The 22,230-nt window shown below is 54.6% G+C and overlaps 1 protein-coding gene across 2 annotated transcripts in view; it reads left to right on the forward strand.

Annotated features, from left to right (window-relative positions):
• Positions 1–21,975, forward strand: part of Fam222a (family with sequence similarity 222 member A) — a 47,469-nt gene extending 25,494 nt beyond the window's left edge. For both annotated transcript variants that reach the window (XM_059249474.1, XM_059249475.1), the window contains exons 2-3: positions 2,718–2,845; positions 19,583–21,975. In XM_059249474.1, the coding sequence (XP_059105457.1) occupies positions 2,764–2,845; positions 19,583–20,859 (1,359 nt within the window). In that variant the 5' untranslated portion in view covers positions 2,718–2,763 and the 3' untranslated portion in view covers positions 20,860–21,975. The remainder of the gene's footprint in view (positions 1–2,717; positions 2,846–19,582) is intronic.
• The last annotated feature ends 255 nt before the right edge of the window (positions 21,976–22,230 follow it).

Consider the following 22,230-nt stretch of genomic DNA (forward strand, 5'->3'; position numbering starts at 1 on the left):
GAGGAGAGCTGGGCCAGGCCGAGAAAGTTGCTTGTGTTGGGAGAAGTTTAAAGGCCAACGTGTTCTGGGGTGTTCTGGGAACTTGAGGTGGGCATTTCACTCCCCATAAGGCTCGGCCGGCCCCTGGCTCATCTGAGACCTACCCCGCCCCAGTCCCCACAGCAGGACACAGGGTTTGGGGAGAATGGACCGTGATCTGGGAGACTCGAGGAAGTAGAGAAGTCCCCTCTCCACCTCCAGGTGAAGCTGGTGTCCAGGGCTATGGATGGGTCAGTCAACCTGGTTTCTCCAGAGGTGAAAAGCAGTAAGAGCTGCCCTGAGAAGCTGGGGGGAGCCAGAATGGGACATCGTCCATTTCCTCCCAGCATGATGGCCCCCAGGGCCCCCAGACTGCCTGGACATCCTAGAGGCCCTGGGAGGCAGGCCGCCCTCACTCAACAGCTGCAACCCATCATGTCCTTCTTAGCGGCACGTGTACTAGGATGGGTGGCCCACAGGGATCCGCTCATCCTGGAGGGAGGCTGGGATCCTGGCCTCCTGCACTCGTTAAGAGAACGGGTCGGAACCCTAGAATAATATGCCTGGGTAGGGTAGTGAGGCTAGAAGATTCATGGAGTGACTTTTATAACTCAGAGAGCACTATCCAGCCAGTACAGGGACGGGGGGTGGGATGGGGGGGGACGACTCTAGGCTCCAGGCTCTGCCCTCCCTCCTCCAGACAAACGCTGCCTGGCTTGTGGAAGACAGACAGCCCCTGGGGACCCCAGGTTCCGCGCCCTCCAGTCCGACATCACCTGTGAAGAGAAGGGTGTGGGCAGGTTTCGTGCATCAGGGTGGCCGGAAACAGATGCCGTGATGGAGGGGGGGTGGGGAGAAGTGGGCGGGGTCAAGGCAGGTGCCACCGGCCCCCTCACCTGAGTGTGTACCAGTCAAGTGTCCCCATGGACTGTCAACACGTACGTTTCAGGGACCCCTCCACCCCCCACCATGTGATGGAGTGTGACACCAGGTATATACTGCCTGTGCACAAGTGAGCACCTGCGGTGTGGGGGAACCCGGCACCCTCAGTCTGAATGGGGTGGACTGTGGCCTCCAGGCCGGGCTGTGGCATGCGGTGGTGGCCCCTGCAGGCCTGTTTCTGCCACCTGCTCCCATCCCTGGTCCCTGGAGAGCCTCACTACCGTCTGCAGTCAAGGACTTCCCTCCTGCAATGAGCCCCACTTCACTCCCTCCTTAAGCCATGTCATTTCTGCCTGATGGTAATGGCATATTTTAAAATTACCAGAAATCAAAGCCGAGAAGTGGGTATTGCTGCTTTTATTGCCTCGCTGTGTTAAGACTGGTGACTGGGGGGGAAGGGAAGAGCATCCCACCCTCCCCCACACCTATCCATCCCCCACTTCCTTTTTCTTTCTTTTCTTTTTCCTCTTTTTTTTTTTTTATAGACAGTAATAGGAGAAAATTGGTTTTGAAACTGAATAAAAGTCCCTTTCAGAGGAAATCTTTACTCACGGGTACCTCTGCTGAAAGTAAAATAGAAGCATAATGAAAGGTGGTTACGTGATTGTCTTTCATTTACCGGGAGGCCAGGACAGACGGGAAGCTGCCACCGTCTCGGGGAATACAAGATTGGAATAATTGCGCCGTAACAAGGAGCTTGTTGTGAAATTAGTATCCTAAGAAAGTGGTGAAAAAAGGCTTTTCCTCATGAATACTTCATTATTAGAAGCAGCAGAATCCTGGGCTTCAGACACCTGTTTAGTATTAAATACCTTCCCTCCCTTCCCCTCAAACCCCCCCCCCTCCCCCCCCCCCCCCCCCCCCCCGTCCCGCCTTTCCAACCAGCTCAAGATGGAGGCAGCCCAGGCCGGCTGCCAGGGACAGGGATGGATGGCAATGGGAAGAATACAAGGACCTCGGTACCCGGGCTGCACCCTTCTCTGTGGCAGAGAGAGAGAGAGAGAAAGGGTGGACCCCACTGGGACTCCCCCATCTTCCACGGGGGCCTTTAAGGCAGGCTGGTCCTGACCCCAGTGCTCAGGGCACCACACCCTCAGGAAGGTGGGCTTTGTGGGGAGACATGTGGGCTTCCTGTGCCCCCCTACCCCTAGTCTCTGGTGTAGGTAGATGAATAACATCATGGGCTATGAGGAGGCCCATCTGAGCTGCCATCTAAGGGCTACTGGGGGTGACCCTACCCTTGCTACTTGGAGTGAGCACAGTCAGGGTGGAGTACCCCAGGCCTCCTCCTCAGGACGCCACCCTGACACTTCTTCTCCAGGGGTATTGTGAGAACACCCCGAACAGGTGCCATATCAGTGACTAACGTAAACAGGGACACTGTATCCACTAGCCCTACCTGGCTACTCTGTGGACCTCAAAGATGACCAGATGGGTCCCTTCTGGCCATGTGGTGGAAGGCCACCTCTGATCCCGTCCTGTGCTGCCTTGGGGGCACCTATGGATGCTTTGGTTTCCCCATCTGAAGGAGATGATGGGATGTCTGGTCTGAACATCTGGCCCAAAGGCTGGCATGGTGGCACATGCCCCCGATCCCACCACCCGGGGGACTATGTGCTGTAGGCTAGCCTGGACTACGAAGAGAGCGATCTCAAAAACAACTGATCTCTGATGTTCCTTGGAGTGCTGGGGAGGGAGGGCAGGAGGTCGGCTTGGAGCAGCTCTCAGTGACCAGTGCCTCGTCTCCCTCTTCACAGGGATCCTGCCGCAGAGCGCACCCCGCCGGGGGCTCCCCGCTCAGCCATGCTGGCCTGTCTGCAGAGGACTCAGAACCCACCTGGCCAGCACCTGGCCTGTCCAAGCAAGAGCCTGGAACTGCGCAAATGTGAGTAAGACCCCGCCACTGCTTCCTGTTCCCTGTTCCCTCCTCTGTGCACTCAGTCCCGGGACTTGCGCTCTGCTTCTCTGGCTTCTGTAGAGCGGGTCATGGCCCAGTCTGGGGTGTTCATGCAGAACCCCTCCATTGAGATCCCTTGGGAGTCCCGGGCTCATCCCCCAGGGAGCCCACTCACCACATGCCTCCAAGTCAGAGCTCTGGAGCTGGACATGACTGTGCGCCTGGAACCCCAGCACTCGCGAGGGAGGCCAGTCTAGACTACATACTTCATGCCATAACGTGGGGATGGGGACATGGGTCTCCAGCAAGGCACAACGGTAGTTTCCGCCCTGTAGCCTAGAAGCAGCTGCTTACACTGTTGCTTTTTCTTCAGCTGTTTATTTATCTTGAAAGTAGCATTCTTGTCCAACATTCCTAAGGAAGGAATGAGAGGCCAAAGCCTCCGCCCCTCAGAGGCAGCTGGTGTCCATTTCCCGTGTGCCCTCAGATGTTTTATGTGCTTTGGCAAATGCTCGCACGTCTGATATGGTCCAGCACCTCACTTGGCCATCCATCCTCCAGGTCACCTGCCAAAGAGCCGCCTCTTTGCCTGTCCCTTTCTCCGGCAAGGATGAGCCGTAATTTATTTGGCTAACTCTCTGCTCTGTTTAAACTGTCCACGACTTGTTGATTTGATAAGTGATGGGGCAATAAACCCTGTAGTCGCCAGGTGCGAACACAGCGTGAGGAAAACTCTGGAAGAGGAAGTACCGGGGTCAGGGCATGTGACACACGTCCTCGCGCTGGTGGGTGTGGAGCTTCAGCGGTCACACCTGGGACAGTGTGCCTAGGTTCACTGTGTAGCTTTCATTTAGAACGACAGAAGTTCGATGTCTCTGTGTCGTACCATGTGTTTTTATTTTGAACATTCTGTGAGTGAGTCTCCTGGTCGATTTTTTGATGGGGTGGTGATTTTTGTCCATCCTTGTTGATCTGTGGGGGCCGTTGTATGGAACGCAAGAACCGCGTGCCTCCCTGGCTTGTCTTTTGTCTAGATTCTGCCTCAGTTCATCAGAAATCCTGTGGCTTTTGGGTTTTAAGTCGTACTTAGGAGACCCTTCCCTAAGTCTTCTTCCAGTCTCTTGTTTAAAAGTATATGACTTACGTGCTTCAAAAGGCTTCTCTCTCTCTCTCTCTATCTATCTATCTATCTATCTATCTATATATATATATATATATATAAAAATTAAAAAATACTTGCCCAGCACATGGGAGGCAGATGTAGGCAGAACTCTGTGAATTCGAGGCCAGCTTGGTCAGCCTAGTGAGTTCTAGGCTGCCAGGGCTATGTAGAGAAATCTTGTGTCAACAAAACAAATCATTGTTTCGTAACTTACTGGTTGTAAAGTATGAGGTTGAGATCTAAATGTAATCGAGAGTCCGCCCAATGCTGGTCTCTTCCCTTTCTGTTTGGCGACTCTGGGGACTGAACAGGTCGTCACTCATGCTAAGCCCTGCTCTCTCTCGCCACTGAGCTGGCCAGGTCCACCATGGCCAGGTCCACCATGGCCAGGTCCACCATGTTCTCATCCATATTTATCCCCTACCCCCCCCCCCTCCACTCTGTTTTCATTTTTTTGAGGCAAGGCCTTGTGTAGCCCAGGCTAGCCTTGAACTCATCGTGTAACCAAGAATGACTTTGGCCTCCTGATGGATGCCTCCACCTCCGCAGTGCCGGGACACAGGTCACATACGCAGCCGGCTGTTCTCATTGCTGAGGGTTGGAAACTTTGGTGATTTTAACTGAGCTGTGACCCTGTTCAGCTCTGGGTGTGCTCACAGACTGAGATAGCATCAGGAGTCACTAGCCTCATACCCAGTGACAGCTGCCCCCTCCCACCACCCCTCCTCCATGGAGAAGTTCACCTCTTTCATAATTGACTCATTCACACTATGTGTATTCTTTTGTGATTGTTTTTCTGTAATTAGATTTATTTATGTGTGAGCATATACACACGCGTCACCAGGGCACATGGAGAGGTCAGAGGACAACTTGGGGGAATCACTTATCTCCTTCCATCATGTGGGTCCCCAAAATCAAACTCGGGGCCCTCAGGCTTAGTGGCTAGCACCTTTACCTGCAGAGCCCTATGGCTGGTCCTCCAAGGTCAGCCCCAGTGCACCACGGATAACACAGATAGCTTCATGCTCCTTGGTAACCCACTCCAGATTTCCATGGTAACCTTGTTTATTTGCCTTCTAACCTGGGGAGCCACTTTCTTGGGGGTGGCATTCATAGTGGGGCTGCATACCTTGACAGATGGATCCTGGGAGAAACGGTGTTTTGTAATGCTCTTTCCTGAGTGTTCAGACTTCCTCCTGTGTTCCCCGGGAACGTCCTAACAGTCACTGCATTTGGCTCCCACACATTTGGGGGCCAGTTCGCGTCTGGAGAGGAGAGCGTTTTGATGCACTGCTGCTCCCCTAGCAGAGGCTGATCCTGTGAAAGCGGCTGGTTCCTGCCGACTTCTAGCATTCTGTTGCTAAAAGGGCTTTTCAGTGTGCAAGCAGCGAAAATGGTCATTTATTTAATGCTTTGTCTTTTGGAGACCAGCCCCATGCAGTCCAGGCTGGCTTCAAACTTGCCACGTCGGTGAGAACACTCTCCTCGTCATCCTGTAGGGAGGCGGGATTTCAAGTGTGCACCGCCATGCTGGTTTTCCTTGAATATGTTTGTTGTTTTGAGACAGCGTCTACGTAGCCCTGGCTGGCCTGGAGCCCACCATGGAGATCAGGTTGGCCTCGAACTCACCACTCTCCACCTGCCTCTACCTCCCCAGTGCTGGGATTAAAGGTGTGGGCCACCATGCCTGGCTCCTCCTATTTTGGTTTTTGTTTTGTTGAATACGGTTGACTATGTGGCTGTCATCACTCCAAAGAATACTGTGCGCGCCGACTGCCACGCCGAGGAAATGGGAGCTGTGAAATGAGTATTTGATCAAGTCCGTCTCCATTTTGTTGAAGTTTTACAACCAAGAATGGGGGTTGGGACACTTCCAGATGGCTTTGCAGGTTATGAGCGGTGTCGTCACTGGACGCCTTCATGTTGACGTGTCCTTGCTTTCTGGTTGAACCCCATGTGGTCATTGGGGGAATCGATCTTTATAACATCCTTTCCAGAGTGGATCTGTTATTTAAGATTCTTACCTTAATTAGAAAGACAGTGTTTCAACCTTCTTTAAGACAGGGTCTTGGAATGGAGCCCTAACTCTGCTCCCGCGCCCCGCATCCGAACAGTTCGTTTCTTGTTGGCTGGTGTCATCTGTAGCCTTCCCTCTGTCCCTGCGCCGGGTGACAGTTCCTCGGAATTGTCTGTTGTAAAGCTTGTTCAGTTCCGGGGTAAAACTAAGCCAGCGTGCGCTGGGTGGGGCCGGTGGCCTTTTTATGCTGCTCGCGATTTCTTCTGGAGTAATTGTGTTAATTATTCTCCTGATCCTTGAATGTGGGTCTGTTAAATCGTTTTTAACATACTTTGATGCAGGTTTTTCGATGAGGTGGCATAGGGATGAGCATAGTATAGTGTAATTGGATCACCCCGATGCCGTCTGTTCTGTTTTTACGTGTGCCGCTTTATGCACCACTGTAGGGGCCAGAGGACCACCGCAGGGTCCCGCCCTTGTCTGACACAGTCTCTCCATTGGCTGGAACTGGTTGACTAGGCTGCCAGTGAGCCCCAGGCATGGGGCTGTTGGGGCTTCCCCAGTGCGGGGCGAGGTGGGAGAGGGGTTAGTCAGGTGTCCCCGTGTTCACCTTAGAGGGGTTCTAAGGACCACAGGCACTTTGCTGAGCCATCTCCTAGCCTCGGCCCCTGTCCTTGATTACGTTAGCTGATGATGTGACCTACGGCCGTCCCCAAAGATCAATCTATAGTATTTATTAGTAACATTACCCTTTTAGGGAGTCTGATTCATTGATGTATGCTTTTCTCTTTATTAAAATCTTCCTGCTTTTTGAAGTTATTTTTTTCGAGTTAGAGACTTAATCTTTGATTTTTACTTTTTTAAAAATTCCGTTTATCTGTGTGTGAGAAATAACGGACGATACAGTTGGTGGGCAGAGGTCAGAGGACAAATTGCAGAAGTTGGCTCTCTCCTTCCACCGTGCGGGTCCCAAGGACAGAACTCAGGTCCGGCAGCAGGTCCTTTACCCTCTGAGCCGTCTTGCATGCTCTGCAATGATTTTTTTTGTTTTTTTAAGAAAAAGGCTACAAAGTATTTTGAATTTTACTTTCTAGTTGTTTTACAGTGTTGCTTCTGATTTTTTCCCTTCATCCTGACTTTTCCAAGCCCTGCCTGTCCATCTGAGGGTGTGTGTGTGTGTGACAGAGGGGAGAGAGAGGGGGAGAGAGGAGGGGAGAGAGAGGAGAGACGCCCCTAATAATTTATTGAAATTTTTTGGTGTCTAAGGACATAACCACCCAAAAAATACCTGATCTTGTCTGCAGTCCTCTGTGATACAAAGTAACCTTTGGTTTGGTTTGGTTTTTTTCGTTGAGAACTTTGAAGGTGAGCCTGTCTTTAGGATTCAGGGTTTGCCACATTCTCCTCTGCGTTACCCTGGATAAGGAGCTGGTTGCCCTGTGCTAATAAGTTCCAGGCTGTTTCTTCTCGTAGAATCATTACGATACTAGTTCTGTTTACTGGGCAGATATTAGTACTGTAAACCTTCATGGGAAGTAAACCTTTAAAAAGTATTTCACACTTGGGGGACTGGATGAGATTTTAACTCACGTTTTCCCTGACACCTTCGCCAGCCCTCTGGGTTACTGTGATTGGACTCTCATGCTGTGGAACTGGATTAAGCTTGGTGATCCAAACACACCTCCTCCTTTACTACTTCTGGGGGTGTGCCGCCTTCTACTGTTCCAGCGCCCACCAGCTGGCAAAGCTGGATGCCCAGGCACCCCAAGGATCCTCTTGTGTCTCTACCTCCCCTTCACATACGGCCAAGGATCTAGACTTAAGTCCTCATGTTCGAAAGGCAGGTGCTTTACAGACCAAGCCAAGCTGTGTTTCTGACACGTGTGTGTGTGTGTGTGTGTGTGTGTGTGTGTGTGTGTGTGTGATTTCCCCTGAAGAAAATGATGGAATCGATGCATTCTGCAGTTGCTCCTTGGAGTTGACATTATATTTGCAACCTCAGCAGCTGCAAATAGCATCTTCTGGTCCCAGCTAGTAAAGTGGAGAGTGTGCGCTGTATGTAACTGGCCCCTCATTCCTGCACCCAGCCGCTCTGTGGCATTACCACAGTTCCTGGTTTTCTTCAACCGTGTCCTCGAGAAACGGCATCAGTGCACCAATGTGTTAGTTAGTCTTACATTCCATCAGCTGAAGTTAGCTGGCCTCCAGTGTGCTGCTGGGTGGCCTCAGGTAACTCATAGTCCTGCTTTCCTACCTTCCAAATGCTCGGTCCCTTGTATCTCTACTTGAGAAGGTTAAAGAAAACGAAACTCCATGCCACCCTGCACCCGCCTCACTCCACCTCTGTACCCTTGTTTTCAAACTTAGATGCCCTCTGTATCCAGTTGCTTTACCAGACTGTCTTGGGTTGACCTGTTTGTACCCCTTTTCCTGGGACCATGACCTCTAAGCCGGACTCCTAGCTTTCATTCCCCCCCCCACCCCACCGCACATTGTAGACCGTTCTCTCCTCTTCGAAGCTGCATTGTGTTCCCACTTTAACAACACAGTTGCTGTTACATGTTTTCCCTGCAGTCCAGCTCTCCACGAAGCCCTGGGACAGTCACCGCCATCTCCTCTATGACGACAGTCTTCCCTTGGGATGTAGTTTTGATATCAACCGTGACCTTGCCCGAGCTTTATTTTGATGAGGTCTGATGCTTGGTCAACGTGCCTTACCTCTGGAGGAAGGGCGTTTGTCCTGCCCAGCTGTTTGTAGGAAGTTTATGGTTCAGAAAAGCTGAGGCCATGTCCTGACTGGACTTCCAGGGTGTCCCAGGTGCACATCCTCCTCCTCCATCGCTCCCGGGCTGCAGAGCAGGTGGGGCATGACTGTGTGATTGTGTACATAGTCCTGTGCTCCGTCAGACAAGTGTGTCCCATGTGCCCTCCTGTCACTAGGAGAGGGACTTAGGCTTTGTATCTGGGGTGTCCCCTGGCTTGGGGAGTGCCTCACGGCTTTTCTGCAGGTTTTTTTTTTTTTTCCCCCACCTCACCTGATCTTTCCAGCAGGCGTCTTTGTTTGCATTCAGGCCTGAGCAGCTATGGGCACTCTGTGCAGTCGGAGTGGCCCATTTAGACACCGCTGTCGGGCGTCTGGGATGTTTCTAGTGAGGTCAGTTCTCCTAGGAGGGCCTAGCTCTCACAGGATCTGTCCTTGTTCTTAGATAGGGTCTCACCGTGTAGTCCAGGTTTTTGGCCATAAACTCCTGGCAATCCTCCTGCCTCTGCCTCCCAAGTGCTGGGAGCATAGGTACGGGTCAGCATGCTTAGTTAGGCAGTGGCTGCATTTCCTTGTTGCTGTGGGCTGGGGCAGGAGAGTACAGAGGGCATCGCAGGCATGCTCTTCCCGCCCTGGCCTTCCACACCTCTCTACCTACCGGAAAGGACGCTGGGTCCAGCCGTAATGGAAGAGCACACGGGGAGCAAGGAAGGAGACGAGTGAATTATGGCCCAGGCTCTGTTGCCAGTCCCGCCCTGACACCTGGGTCAGGCTCCTGCCTTCTCCTTCTAGGTATGGCTGATAGCTGAGGAGCCTTCTCCTCTCTTTTGGCCCAAGCAGAGCTCAGAGTGGAAGGGCTGGCCTGAGCTTTGGGCCGTGCCGGGTTACCACCAGGGTAGGAAGGTCTTGGCTGTAGACAGCGTGACCTTGGACAAGTTGATCGGTCTCCTAGGACCTGTGTCCCTTCTATAAAGTGAAAGGTCAGATGAGATGGATAGAAAAAGTCTAGCTCTGGCCACCGGTGATGGGTCACATCAAAAGATCCAGGGGTGGGGGAGCCAGCTTGAGACCCTGTCCTCTTGTACGAGGGAGGGGGATCATGGTAGCCTGACTTAAAGAACTGTGACAAGAACCAGCTGCCATGTGTGCTCAGAATACACCTAAGGGATCAGAAATGGCCACAGGTTATATCTCTTAAGAGCTGAGGACAGGGCAGGCTGTGGCCTGGAGCCTGCCTGGCTGGCCGGGGTAGCCTATCCTAGGTGACTGAAGAAAGTGACCTGAAAAGAAAGAACAGAGTGTGTGTGTCCCCTCCCCTTCTTAGGCCTAAGAGCTAAGCTTCCCAACTGGCCAGAGTCCCAAGCCAGACCTGATCGTCCCTGTAGAAACCCTACATCTCAGCCAGGCAGGACCCCACCAGCTAACACATATTTGACTTGCTCATTGCAGTTGCTCATATACACACTGAGTTGTGCACTGTTCAAAATACTGGCTCTGCACAGAACCCCAAGGAGTTCTTCTGTGTAGCTGGTGGGGGTGGGTTCAGGGACCAGGGCTCTGCTGTGCTCAAGGGCACTGTGGGGGGAGGGGCAGCTGCCCGAGAGCCGTGGACAGCTTGTGCCAGACCCTGGGGCCCACCTCCCCCCACCCAGGAACCGAGGTGGATGGATCTAAGGGGTCAGGTCCTGCCTGGACCCCACACAGGGCACGTTTGCAGCTTTAGAAGAGGGACTGGACACTGGCATGGGGAGGAGGAGGGAAGGAGAACCATCCAGGTGGGCAGCCAGTTCCAGTACTTGGCCTGCCATCTCCCCGACCCCTAGCACCTCGGTCTACAGTAGTGTAGGAGGTTCCCTACCCCTGCTCCTCGCCATGGCCAACAAACACTGAAGGGCATGTAACTCAGGAGCAGGTAGACGTTCAGCCCGACTCTCACCCTTCCCTACCGCTGGGAATCCCCTGTGACCCACCAAGTGGAGCTTCTGCCCCAGGGAACTTGGTGCCACAAGCATTTCTACAGGGGCCACTGGTTCTAGCCACAGAAGGGGCTGGCAAGATGGCTCAGCAGGTAAAGGCGCTTGCTGCCAAGCCTGATGATGTAGGTTCAGTTCCTGGGACCCCCACGGTAGGGAGAGAACTGACTCTTGTAAAAGAAAAACTATCGGGAGCAATGTCTCAGACTCACCGTGCCCTTCCTGAGGGGGTGTGGTGCGCTGGGCTCCTGCCCCTCATCCATCTGGGAAATCCAGTCAGACTCACGGCCAGGGAACCCGAGGGCCCGGAACATGGCTGGAGTAAAGACCCCAGGCCGCACAGGGCAGGAGTTCCAGTAGCCAGCCCGGCAGCAGAAGGAACTGAACACATGTCAGGGTCAGACACACAACATCTGGGAGAAGGCAACTTGAGCACGAGTGTGACTGTAAACCGACTTCCATGACAGAGGCCGCGGACTTGGCGTGCGGACCTTACAGGCCACACGGCCGGGTGCCACTTAATACGAAGCAGCAGCGAGAATGTTCTAATAACACGTCACTGGTGGCAGGGCTCGGGAAGAGAGCTGCCAGTATGTGCTTCCCCTGCATGCGTGAGGTCCGGAGTTCCAGCCCCACGATGTTCTGTTTGGAGACGGGGTCTCCCTCTGCAGCCCAAGCCAGCCTCAGAGTGACAGCAATCCTCTTGCCTCAGCCTCTCGTGTGCCGGGGCTACAGGCGTGTGCCCACGGCCAGCTATGTTGTTATCATCTCGGAGTGCTCTGAATCCGTTTCATGAGCTTACTAGCTTTTATGTATCTTCTTTGAAGAAATGTCTGTGCAGCTCCTCTCTGAACTCCGTGACTTGCCTTTCCCTCGGGGTATCCAAGTCCCACGTGTATTCTGTGTCCTGGTCCTGTTTCGTGTGCGTGATTTGCAAGATCCTCTCCCGTCATGCAGTGTGCATCCCTCACACTTCCCGATTCTCCTTTGAAGCGCCAGACTGTTTCGTTCTGGTGACGTCATGTCCATCGTCAGGTGCTTCCGTGTCATACAAGGTTCCGTAGGACCCGAGCTGTTGTGTGGTGGCCTCCTGGGTGAGACAGAGCAGGGGTTGGAGGCTTCCTGCTCCCAAGTCTGAGGACCCAAGTTGACGCCCAGGATCCACGTGGTGGAAAGAGTTGTCATCCCTGTGCATGCGTGGGGCTTGTGCTCCACCCCCACATATAACAAATGAATAAAAGGTTTTTGAAAAACTGATTCGACTAAAATCAGGAAGACTAGGCTGTCCACTCTCCCCATATTTATTCAATATAGTACTTGAAGGTCTAGCTAGAGCAGTAAGACAAAAGGAGATCAAGGGAATACAAATTGAAAAGGAAGAAGTCAAACTTTTACTATTTGCAGATGATATGATAGTATACATAAGTGACCCCAAAAATTCTACCAGGGAACTCCCACAGCTTCAGTAATGTGGCAGGATACAAGATCAACTCTGATTACAATTTTGAATTCATCTTTATATATGAAAATGATCCAACCTCATTATTTTGAATGCAGCTGTCTAGTTATCACCGACATCTAGATATCTAGTTGTCTTTAATACCAGTCACTGAAAAAGCCGATTTCCCCCTACTGGGTGGGTGAGTTTGTCCCCTGACATGCTGGTGCCTCTCTCTTTTTATGCCTGGTTCCTACAGTAGTACCCGATTATTTTAACTCTTCATTAAGCTTCAGAATTAGAAATTGTTTGGACGTTTCTGGAGTCGCAGAATTTCAGGATAAGATTCTTAGTTTCTGCAAGGCGGCCGGCTACCATCCCGAGTCTCCCAGTCCATGAACATGGACTATCTTCCCATTTATTGATTTCTTTCAACAACATTCTGTCACTTGTAGATCACTTTGTTTTTTAGTTAACGTTTGTTCTTATTGATTTTGATGCTTTTTTTTTTTTTTTGGTTTTTCGAGACAAGGTTTCTCTGTGTAGCTTTGCGCCTCTCCTGGAACTCACTTGGTAGCCCAGGCTGGCCTTGAACTCACAGAGATCCGCCTGGTTCTGCCTCCCGAGTGCTGGGATTAAAGGCGTGCGCCACCACCGCCCGGCTTTGATGCTGTTTTAAATAGAATTAAGGTTTGTTTCTGTGTGGTGTTTCTCCCAGGGCCGGGGATAGAACCCAGGGCCTTGTGCGTGCTCGGCACCCACCCTACCCCTGAGCTACACCCTCAGCCCTAGTATTTAATTTTCTTTTCTGAAATGTGAGCATATAGAAATAAAACTGAAAGGAAGTAAGGGTCTGGTAGTGGGCAAAGGGCATGAGACCCAGAGGAGGAGGAGGCGAGGCCTGGCCTGGCAGGGACGAGTCAGGCTGCCCCTTGTGTGGACGGTACAGATCAGAGTGTAATAGACGGGCAAAACAGCCAGGCTGAGGGGCAGGTAAGAGATCCTGAGGCTCAGGAGAGGGACAGGCCACATTAGGATGTGGAAGGATGGAGGTGACACAAAGGCCACCCCAGGGGCGCCAACTAGTCTGGGGGTGAGAAGGGCCTGGGGGTGTGGGGGAGGGGGTGATTGCCTATTTCAGTATGTACAAGATGTCCCCTGATTAAATCTAGTGGCTTCATCCATGTGTTTGAGCATTAGAATATTCTCCCATGTCATCATCGTCCCCTGCTCCAAGAGATAGGCCGTAGAGCTGTAGACCCACACCCACACACCCCCACCCACACACCCCACACACACACACCCCAGGAGGTCCCCAGCCATTAACAGAGCAACCTGGAATTATCCATGGTCTGATCCTCTGGTCAACCACCAGGGGTCAGTATGTGCAGCAGATTGGGGTCCCTGGGACAGCCAGCATGGTGCCAAGCAGCCATCCATCCATCCATCCATCCATCCCCGAGACTGCTTGAGTCCTTCCCAATAAAGACCAGAAAACAGCTGCTCTCCCCTGCCCAGTCGTCTCCCCCCCCCCCCCAACCCCGAGCGGCCTCATCAGGCATTCTGCTGGTGCCACCAGCTAATTAGTGTCACGTTAATTGAGCATTCAGGAGGCTGCCACCTCCAAGGGCATGGTGTCACAGTAAAGGGGAATGCAGATGAAGGGTTGTGCCCTAGGACGTCCTGATCCCTTGTGGAGAGGCAGGGGCTGGACAGAAGAGAGGAAGTAATGTCACGGACGCCATCGCCCCTCTCCCACGCCTGTGGGAGAGTGACAGCTAGCACCCTTCTGTACCCAGAAGTCCAAGGTTCCCCTGGAACTACTGCTCCAGGGCATGTGCCCATGAATCAGGAGGGGGGCCCGGCCACCTGGGGAGGACCCAGTTCTAAGTGTGCTGCCCCCAGCCCCAGGCTCCTGAGCAGGTGCCTGCCCTCTCAAAGCCTCATTTCAGGTCGAGCTAGCCCCAGTATACACCTCACAAAACGGCCCGTCCCCTAGGCCACTTCCAACAGGGCATCTGGAGCACAGGGCCGGGCATTCTGGGATGGCGGCTCCCCATGCTCCCTCGTACAAGCGTCGCATTGCATGCCCAAGTCCCCTGGAACCCAGCCTTCAGCTCGACACTGGTAAGAACGCAGGCTGCCTGAGGTCTGCACTGTCAAGGTGCCCGTGACCCAACTCCACCACTTAGCTTCTCCGCTCTGTGGTCCCCACAGCGGAGCCCCTCCCTCCCTCCCTTCCCCCCACCCCCCCTGCTGCTGCTGGCGGCAAGTGCAGTGAAGCCCTCTCGTCTCCCTGAGGCAACATTAAACCCCACTCAGAGGGCTGGTTTTAATTGGCTTAATATACTCGTTAATAACCGCGTCTATTTAACGCACCTGTAAAAGGCCCATAACATTAACTTAATAGCGGCGACAGTCGGCCCGGCACTTCCTGCCAGCCTTTTAAATCTCCAGACAAGCCGCTAATGGGGGCTTCCTGGATGGAGATGGATTGGGGGAGAGCTGAGCAGGAGAAGCAGCCCAGGTCACCCTTTCCGGAGGCTAACCCTGCACGCCGAACCTTTTCTGAGCATCATCGGCCCTCCTCCAAAGCTGCCTCGCAAGGGCACCGTGGCTGACCCAGGGGAGATCGTGACACTGTGTGCGCCTTCAGGGCCTGTCACTGGAGAGGAGGCTGCAGAGGGAAGTCTGGGTCAGGGGGGCCAGCACCTCCACCATCGCCTTGAACAGCACATCTTAGTGAAGGCTTTGACAGAGGCGCTGAGTGGGAGTGTCACACCAAAGCTCCAAAAAAAAGTCACCGTCAACACTGGCATGGGCCAAGGACACCCAGGAAGGCCAGTCCTTTGCGCCTGCTCCCAAGACCCTCCGGGGCTCGAGCGGTGTGAAGCCAGTTTACTGCCAGCTTGGAGAGGGGCAGCGGCACAGGGGGTACACACGGCAGACGTGGGGTTTAGAAGCCCACCTGTACTCAGTTGGCCTATCCGTCCCGCCTGCTACCCGTACTCAAAGGCATACCCCGGTCACCGCCCACAGCCAGGCCCACCTGATGGTCAACTCAAGATGAACACATCGGTGGGTTAACCTGCTAGTGCCCTCGTTAAGACCCCGTCAACCCTACTTTGTGACACCAGCCACAGGGACCAAGCCTTCAACACATGGGCCCTTCAGGGGACTATTTTGTACCCCAATCATAACGGATGGGAGCCCATCACTTGGAGCACACACCAGATGGCCACAGTGGCCTGGATGTTTCAGTTTCCAACACCCAACTCCGGGTTGCTGACCCCTCTGCTTAGAGCCTGTACGGCTTCCCCGTCTCCTTCAAAGGTTGCTTCCTCACTGGCCACTGGGTCCAAGCCACGAGCCCCTTCCAGCCTACCATTCAGTCCACCGGGCCTCACTGTTGGTTCCCAGGGCAGCGTGTCAAACTATCCCAGAAGTCAGTGCCACAACAGTGAGAAGCTGCCCCATGATGTTCCCGGGGATGGAAGGAGAAGTGTTGAGGGTCTTCTGAAAGTGAGATACCTGTCTGCGGCCTCTCCACACAGCTGGGTCCAAGTAGCAGGCACATGGCCTTTGACCAAGTCCCCATGAGTGGTAGTGAACACCTTTAATCCCAGCACTCTGGAGGCAGAAGCAGGTGGACCTCTGTGAGAAGTTTTGTGAGGTCTACATAGTAAGTTCCAGACAGCCAGGGCTACATAGAGGACCCTTTATAAAAAAAAAAAAACCAAACCAGTAACCTCATAAAAGTCACTTAGCGCCACTCCCCTGCTCACCCATACTCCATTCATCTCAATATAATGAAGCCACTGATCCAGGTCATACCAAACGAGGGGGAACCAGATACCACTGTTTACGGGAGACGTGCCCCAGAACGTGGACGTCACCACCACACCTGTCAAGCTGCCCCCGGGACCTTGTTGCTGCCTGCCATCTCATCCAGGGTGCTGGTTCCTTCCCTCACTGCCTGCACAGTGGGGCCCAGGGAACGGTGGGTGTCTGGCAGGCAGAGCGGTGGCCACGGTCCAGAATGGACAAGCTCAAGCGTCCACTGTGTCCTGTGGGTAGCGGCGCCTCAGCAGTGCAAAAGCCATTGCTGAAGCCCTGGCTCTCGAGGCCAGCTGCAGTCAGTCTACTGTGACCCCCTTCAGCGATGACAGATGCCACCGAGATTCCAAAAAAACCAACTGGAACGGGCAGGGGAGAGGGGGATGCCGCCTCCCCCTTGTCCTCACCTAAGGAACCCACTGTCACGGATCTCCCCAGCCCCTCCAGAGGACCTTTCCCTATTCCCTATGGCCCTGTGTTTACCGGACCGTGAGATGGTATGAGCACTTGTGACTGGGACTTTGCCAATCTGGGCCCAGGAGCCAAGTAGCCTAGGGTCCCAAGCCAGGTCTATAGCAGAACAGGCTGTGTTTGAAGCACTCGGGGGTAGCCAGAAAAAAAAAGTCTTTTAGGGACCAAGGCTTTAAGTGGGGATACCATCTCAAAGGCGTATGTGGAGCCCATGATTTAACCAGGCCCGTGATGGCAGACTCCAGCCTCGCTGTCGCCATGGCCTGAAAGACGCTCACCAACCACCAGCCCTGAGCAGCAGGAGGATGGATGGCTCATGAGGGTGCTGCCTGGGGTGGAGTGATGGTGACCCACAAGACAGACTGACCTAGCTCTGCCCATGGCTGGCTGTAACCTCTGACCTCTTCACCTACAAAATAGAGACCTGTGTGTCATCTTACCATGTATCAGGTGACAACACCGTGTGGCTGATAGGACTTAGAAACCCAAGGGCTGCTTACTCGGGGTCCCTCGGGAGGCTCAGCTGGGGCTGAGCAGGACTCACGTGGCCAAGGCCTCTATTCATCCCTGTAGACCTCTCCAAGGTCCCTGTGTGACTGGGTGTTGTGGGAGAGCTGGACTGCAGAAAACCGTGTTTCCTTCCAAAGGGTCCTACTGGTTATACAGGTCAACCCTGCCCGCTGTGGGACCTGGGGACTGCAGGGGCTGGGGTGCCAGCTGGTCGGAATCATTAAGGAGGCGGGTCTCCAGGCTGGCTGCCACACGTCACACCCATCCCTACGCACATCACCCGCTCACAGTTGTTTGGCCCTCTGTACACAAGCCACTCAGAAAATGGTGGCTGCAGAGCCTGTACCTAGCCAGCGCCGGCCATGAGGCTCTGTATCCAGACCCCCTCTCCCTCGAGAGCTACCACCTGCAGGAGGATGCCCACTGACCAGATGGGGGCAAGGTGCGCCCTCTTTTGGTAAGACGACCAGGGAAGCAGGCATTTCCTCCCCTTTCTTAAGGTTTTGAACACCTAATTTATTCCATCCATTAGATAGATTTTGTAGATTTAATCATTTTCACAGTTGGTGGCTCATTGGATACTCAAGATAAACTCCGAATGAAAGCATAATGCAGAGGACAAATGAGTTTTCACACCACAATGGCAGACACTTGCTTGGAAAGAGTTTAAGGGGAACGAAAATACACACGGCTATCATTTTTTTCCCCCTCCCGGCAGCTGCTTTTGCTGAGTCTGGTAGGTTTCCACAGCTAATTTCACCAGTTTTGTTCATCTGTAAAATTGCATAAAAGTGACATTTTTGGGCTCATTATAGCAACTGCTGATTTATGGCTGGCAAATGAAGAGCTGGTCCCTTTTTTGTGGGACTCTCAGAGCGGTGCTAAGTGCCCATGAAATTGCTTGTATAATGTAGTTTAAATCCAATCGCAGAGAAAGATTCCCCCGTTGGCCAAAGTGACATTTCCATTCTCCACACCAAGTTTATTTTAGGCCACTTAGGAGCTGGGGATGCCCGGAGCAGGGTCGGGGGTGGACTTACCTTCTGGGCCCAGGTTAGGCCCGACGGATTCAGAGATAGAGGGATGCTCCCCCGTTCCATGTTCCTGCCCTGCTGCACCTGGGCCTTGCTGGCCCGAGGGGCTGGGCGGATCACACCTGTTCTCTTCTGTGTGCTGTGGGGTGTGAGGCAGCCGCGAGGGCCAACCAACTGCAAGCCACCAGTATGTAGACCCCTAGTCGTGACAAGCACGTATCCTCAACTGTTTGGAGTGCTCAGTGTGGCGAGAAGCCGCCCTGATGTGCTGCTCAGGCGCTGCTGCCTCGGCTGGCCCGACCCCTCCCAGCTGCCCCTGGCAATCCTGTCTGGGAAGGCTGACTCTGCTGCTGCCAGCCTGCCTGACACAGAGAACCATCATCCAGACTAACGCTGGACCACGGCCACTCTGGTCAGGGCTCTGGGAGGAGCAGATAGGAACTCTCCAATTGAAAGGACCTTGTGGATATGTCCTTCTCGCTGACGAGGCCCTGCCCTGGGCCGGACTTGAACACCGGTCTCCTCTGGCACCGCCTACTACACACGGACCTGCTAACTCCTCACAGCCACCCTCAGAGAGAGGCAGCCTTAGGAGTAACATTGCCCTACTTTATAGATGAGGAAAGGGGGGCTCAGCATGGTGAAGCCCCTCACCGAGGTCCCCCAGGAGTTACAATGTCCTGTCACCCACTGGGCCCCTCAGGCACTGCTGAGGTCACCCTGCTGACCAGCACATTATCCCTGTTCCACAAGTGGGAGAAGCGAAGCTTGCCTAAGCACACAGCTTGCCTAGGGCCCACAGAACGAGGCTTCCACCCAAACCCTGCCAGCACCAGTACAGCTCTTCCTGTGTGCCTCCCTGTCCCCCTGCCTCAGAGGAAGCTCTGGGCTGTGTTCTGGTCTAGAATGGCTCAGGACGCCAGGAGGGGGTCTGTGGACCAGCAACTCATCTCCCCCATGGCAGAGCCCGTTGTGACCACCTATAGTGGGTTAAGTCTCACAATTTAGAATGTCACACACAGTATTGACAGGCCAGCCACCCTGAGCACCCAGCCCAGCTGATCCACATTGCCGGAAGTGGGGGTGGGGCTGAGGATGCTCAGTTGGTAGGGCACTTGCCTAGCACCGTGAGGCTCTGGGTTCGATTCTAGGCACCGCGTAACAGGTCATGATGACACACAGCTGTGACCCGAGCACTTGGGGGAGAGGGGCAGAAGGATCAGAAGTTCAAGGTCATTCTTGTATATGCATCAAGTTTGACGCCCACCGGAACACACACACAGAGGACCCTGTCGCAAACAGGAAACAAAGCGGCAAGCTTTGTTTGGAGGAGTGGTGGGTAGGGCCTGTACCTCGACCTCGTACATGGGTGCGGTGTCCTCTACAGACCTTACGCTTTGGTTCAAAAGTTGGAAGTGTGGGACCAGTGAGAAAAGAGAACTGGCCAGCTCCTGGAGCCCTGGTGGGGAGTGAGGGGCGGTGGGTGCCGGCCTCACTCACCTGTGCCTCCGTCTCCCTGCAGGCGAGTCAGTGGCCAGCTCTATGCATTCCGCCCGCTACCCAAGCCCAGCCGAGCTGGATGCCTACGCCGAGAAGGTGGCCAACAGCCCACTGTCCATCAAAATCTTCCCCACCAACATCCGAGTGCCGCAGCACAAGCACCTGAGCCGCACGGTCAACGGCTATGACACCAGCGGCCAGCGCTACAGCCCCTACCCTCAGCACGCCGCCGCCGGCTACCAGGGCCTGCTGGCCATCGTCAAGGCTGCGGTCTCCTCCTCTGGTTCGGCCGTGCCTGCTGGGCACACCAAGAGTGTGCTTAAGAGTGTGGAGGGCAAGCGGACTAAACTGTCACCGGCCACCGTGCAGGTGGGCATCGCACCCTACCCGGTGCCCAGCACCCTGGGGCCTCTGGCTTACCCGAAGCCACCCGAGGCACCTGCCCCACCCCCCAGCCTGCCGGCAGCAGCCACTGCCACCTCCGTGATCCCTCTGCCAGGCCGGGGCCTGCCCTTGCCACCCTCCAACCTGCCCTCTATCCACAGCCTCCTCTGCCAGTTCAACCAGCAATGCCAGGCCCCGGGGGCTGCACCGAGCGCCTGTCAGGGCGTGGCTGTGCCCCACCCCAGTCCAGCCAAGCACGGCCCGGTGCCCAGCTTTCCTAGCATGGCTTACTCAGCCACGGCCGGTCTGCCGGACTGCCGGAAAGGCACAGAACTGAGCCAGGGGGCCACATCAGCCCTGACGCTGGCTGGGGCCACCAAGCCTGCAGGGTATGCCGAAGGTGGCCTGGACTACCTGCTGTGGCCCCAGAAGCCACCCCCGCCCCCGCCCCAGGCCCTTCGAGCCTATGGAAGCAGCACTGTCACCAGCAAGTCCCCCGAGACTTGTGGCGGGCGGGCGTTCGAGAGGGCCAACGGGTCGCCCCACAACTGTGGCGTGGGCCTGCCCACCGGCTTCACCGTGGGTCAGTACTTCGCGGCCCCCTGGAACAGTGTTCTGGTGACGCCGACCAGCGACTGCTACAACCCCGCAGCAGCGGCAGTGACAGAGCTCGGGCCAGGGGCTGCCAGGGAGCTCGCCGGGCCTCCCGCCGACACACTCTCGGGCCTGGCCAGCAAGAGTGTGTGCAATACCGCGGTGCTGAGCAGCAGCCTCCAGTCGCTGGAGTATCTCATCAATGACATCCGGCCACCCTGTATCAAGGAGCAGATGCTGGGCAAGGGATACGAGACGGTGGCCGTGCCCCGGCTGCTGGACCACCAGCACGCCCACATCCGCCTGCCTGTCTACAGATAAGGTCTGCCCGCCCGGCGGGCATGTGGACTGACGGACAGATGGACAGGGTGCTGGGGGTTGGCAGGCCGCAGCACAGGCTGGTTACCCTCCGCGCTGCTGCGGTAGGGAGGCAGGTTGACCTCACATACCAGGGCTTCTCCCCCAACTGGCTGCCCCAGGAAGCAGGGAGTGTCCAGGGCTGCCTGCAAGGCCCGTCCTTCCTCCACTAAGGCAGGGAGAGAGGACCTTCTGCAGACAGAAAGTTCCTTCTGGGGCTCCAGCAGAGGCGCTCAGACCAGGGGTGCTCCAGTCAGCACGAGTCACACACTGGGTTTCTACCCACAATTCCCTAGTCTCTCAGAAAAGGAGCAGAAGGGATCCATAGGAAGTCCCTGGGTCCAAAGTGCCCCCCTCACCAACTAATCCAGGTAAAGACTGCTCTGACTCCAGACTCCTAGAGGCCTCAGGACTACCAGCCCCCTGTTCCTCCTGACTCTCCCCTCCCCATCCTTCCTAATAGGAATCACGCCCCACCCTCCTCTCTACACCCTGGACCAGCCTCTTCTCTGTTCCCTCCAATACACCTTATAGGGCTGCTGGGAACAGCTGGTGCACTGCACAAGGGCACATTGTCCAGGGAGACTCCCCTGGCATCCTAGACTTGTATATTTATTACAGTTGTCTGCATTTCGAGGAAGGGCCACCATTTCCCTATTCGCACAAAGATGTCCCAGGAGCTAGCAAGGGGCCTGTAAATTCAGACTCCGTTCACAAGGACGATCTTGTCTTCTTCCAGTGTGGGGTCTCCTGGGAACTAGTGAGAGGGTGACCTACTGGCTATAACTGGAATATCCAATCCAGCTCCTGGTCTGCACCCCACTCCCCACCCCCAGGCCTGGCCTGCACTGCTGTGGGGTGGGGTAGATAAACCCCAGAAGTCGTCAAGGCCTGCAGTCCCCTGGCCCCAGCCCGGCCTCCAGGCGCTCGCTCCGGAAGCGGTACCGTATCTCTCCAAGGCCTGTCCAAGCACTAAGTGCATTTACAAATCTCTGAGAATGTTTTTTTTATACTAAAATTGACCATTATATTCTACTGTGAGAAGTGCAGCCTGCACTATATTGTTTTAAAAACGAAGAGAAAGAGAAAAAAAAAAGAAAAAAAAAACAGATGGTGTCTCAGCTGTGAGCTTACTGTGAAATGGTTTTCAGTCTTGCTGGCTCCCTCCCTCAGGGATCCACAGGAGGGCGCCCCAGGGAGCCTGGCAGGGGTGGGGCGGGAAGGTGGCATACGCGGTGTTCCATGCCCAAGTTATTACAAAACTCTTCAAGCTGGGTGCTGCCCCACGCATCCTACGTCATGTTTGGTGGCCAATGGTCCATCCACCGGAACAAA

The sequence above is a fragment of the Peromyscus eremicus genome, chromosome 23, assembly GCF_949786415.1.
Source record: "Peromyscus eremicus chromosome 23, PerEre_H2_v1, whole genome shotgun sequence".
Classification (NCBI taxonomy): Eukaryota; Metazoa; Chordata; class Mammalia; order Rodentia; family Cricetidae; genus Peromyscus; species Peromyscus eremicus.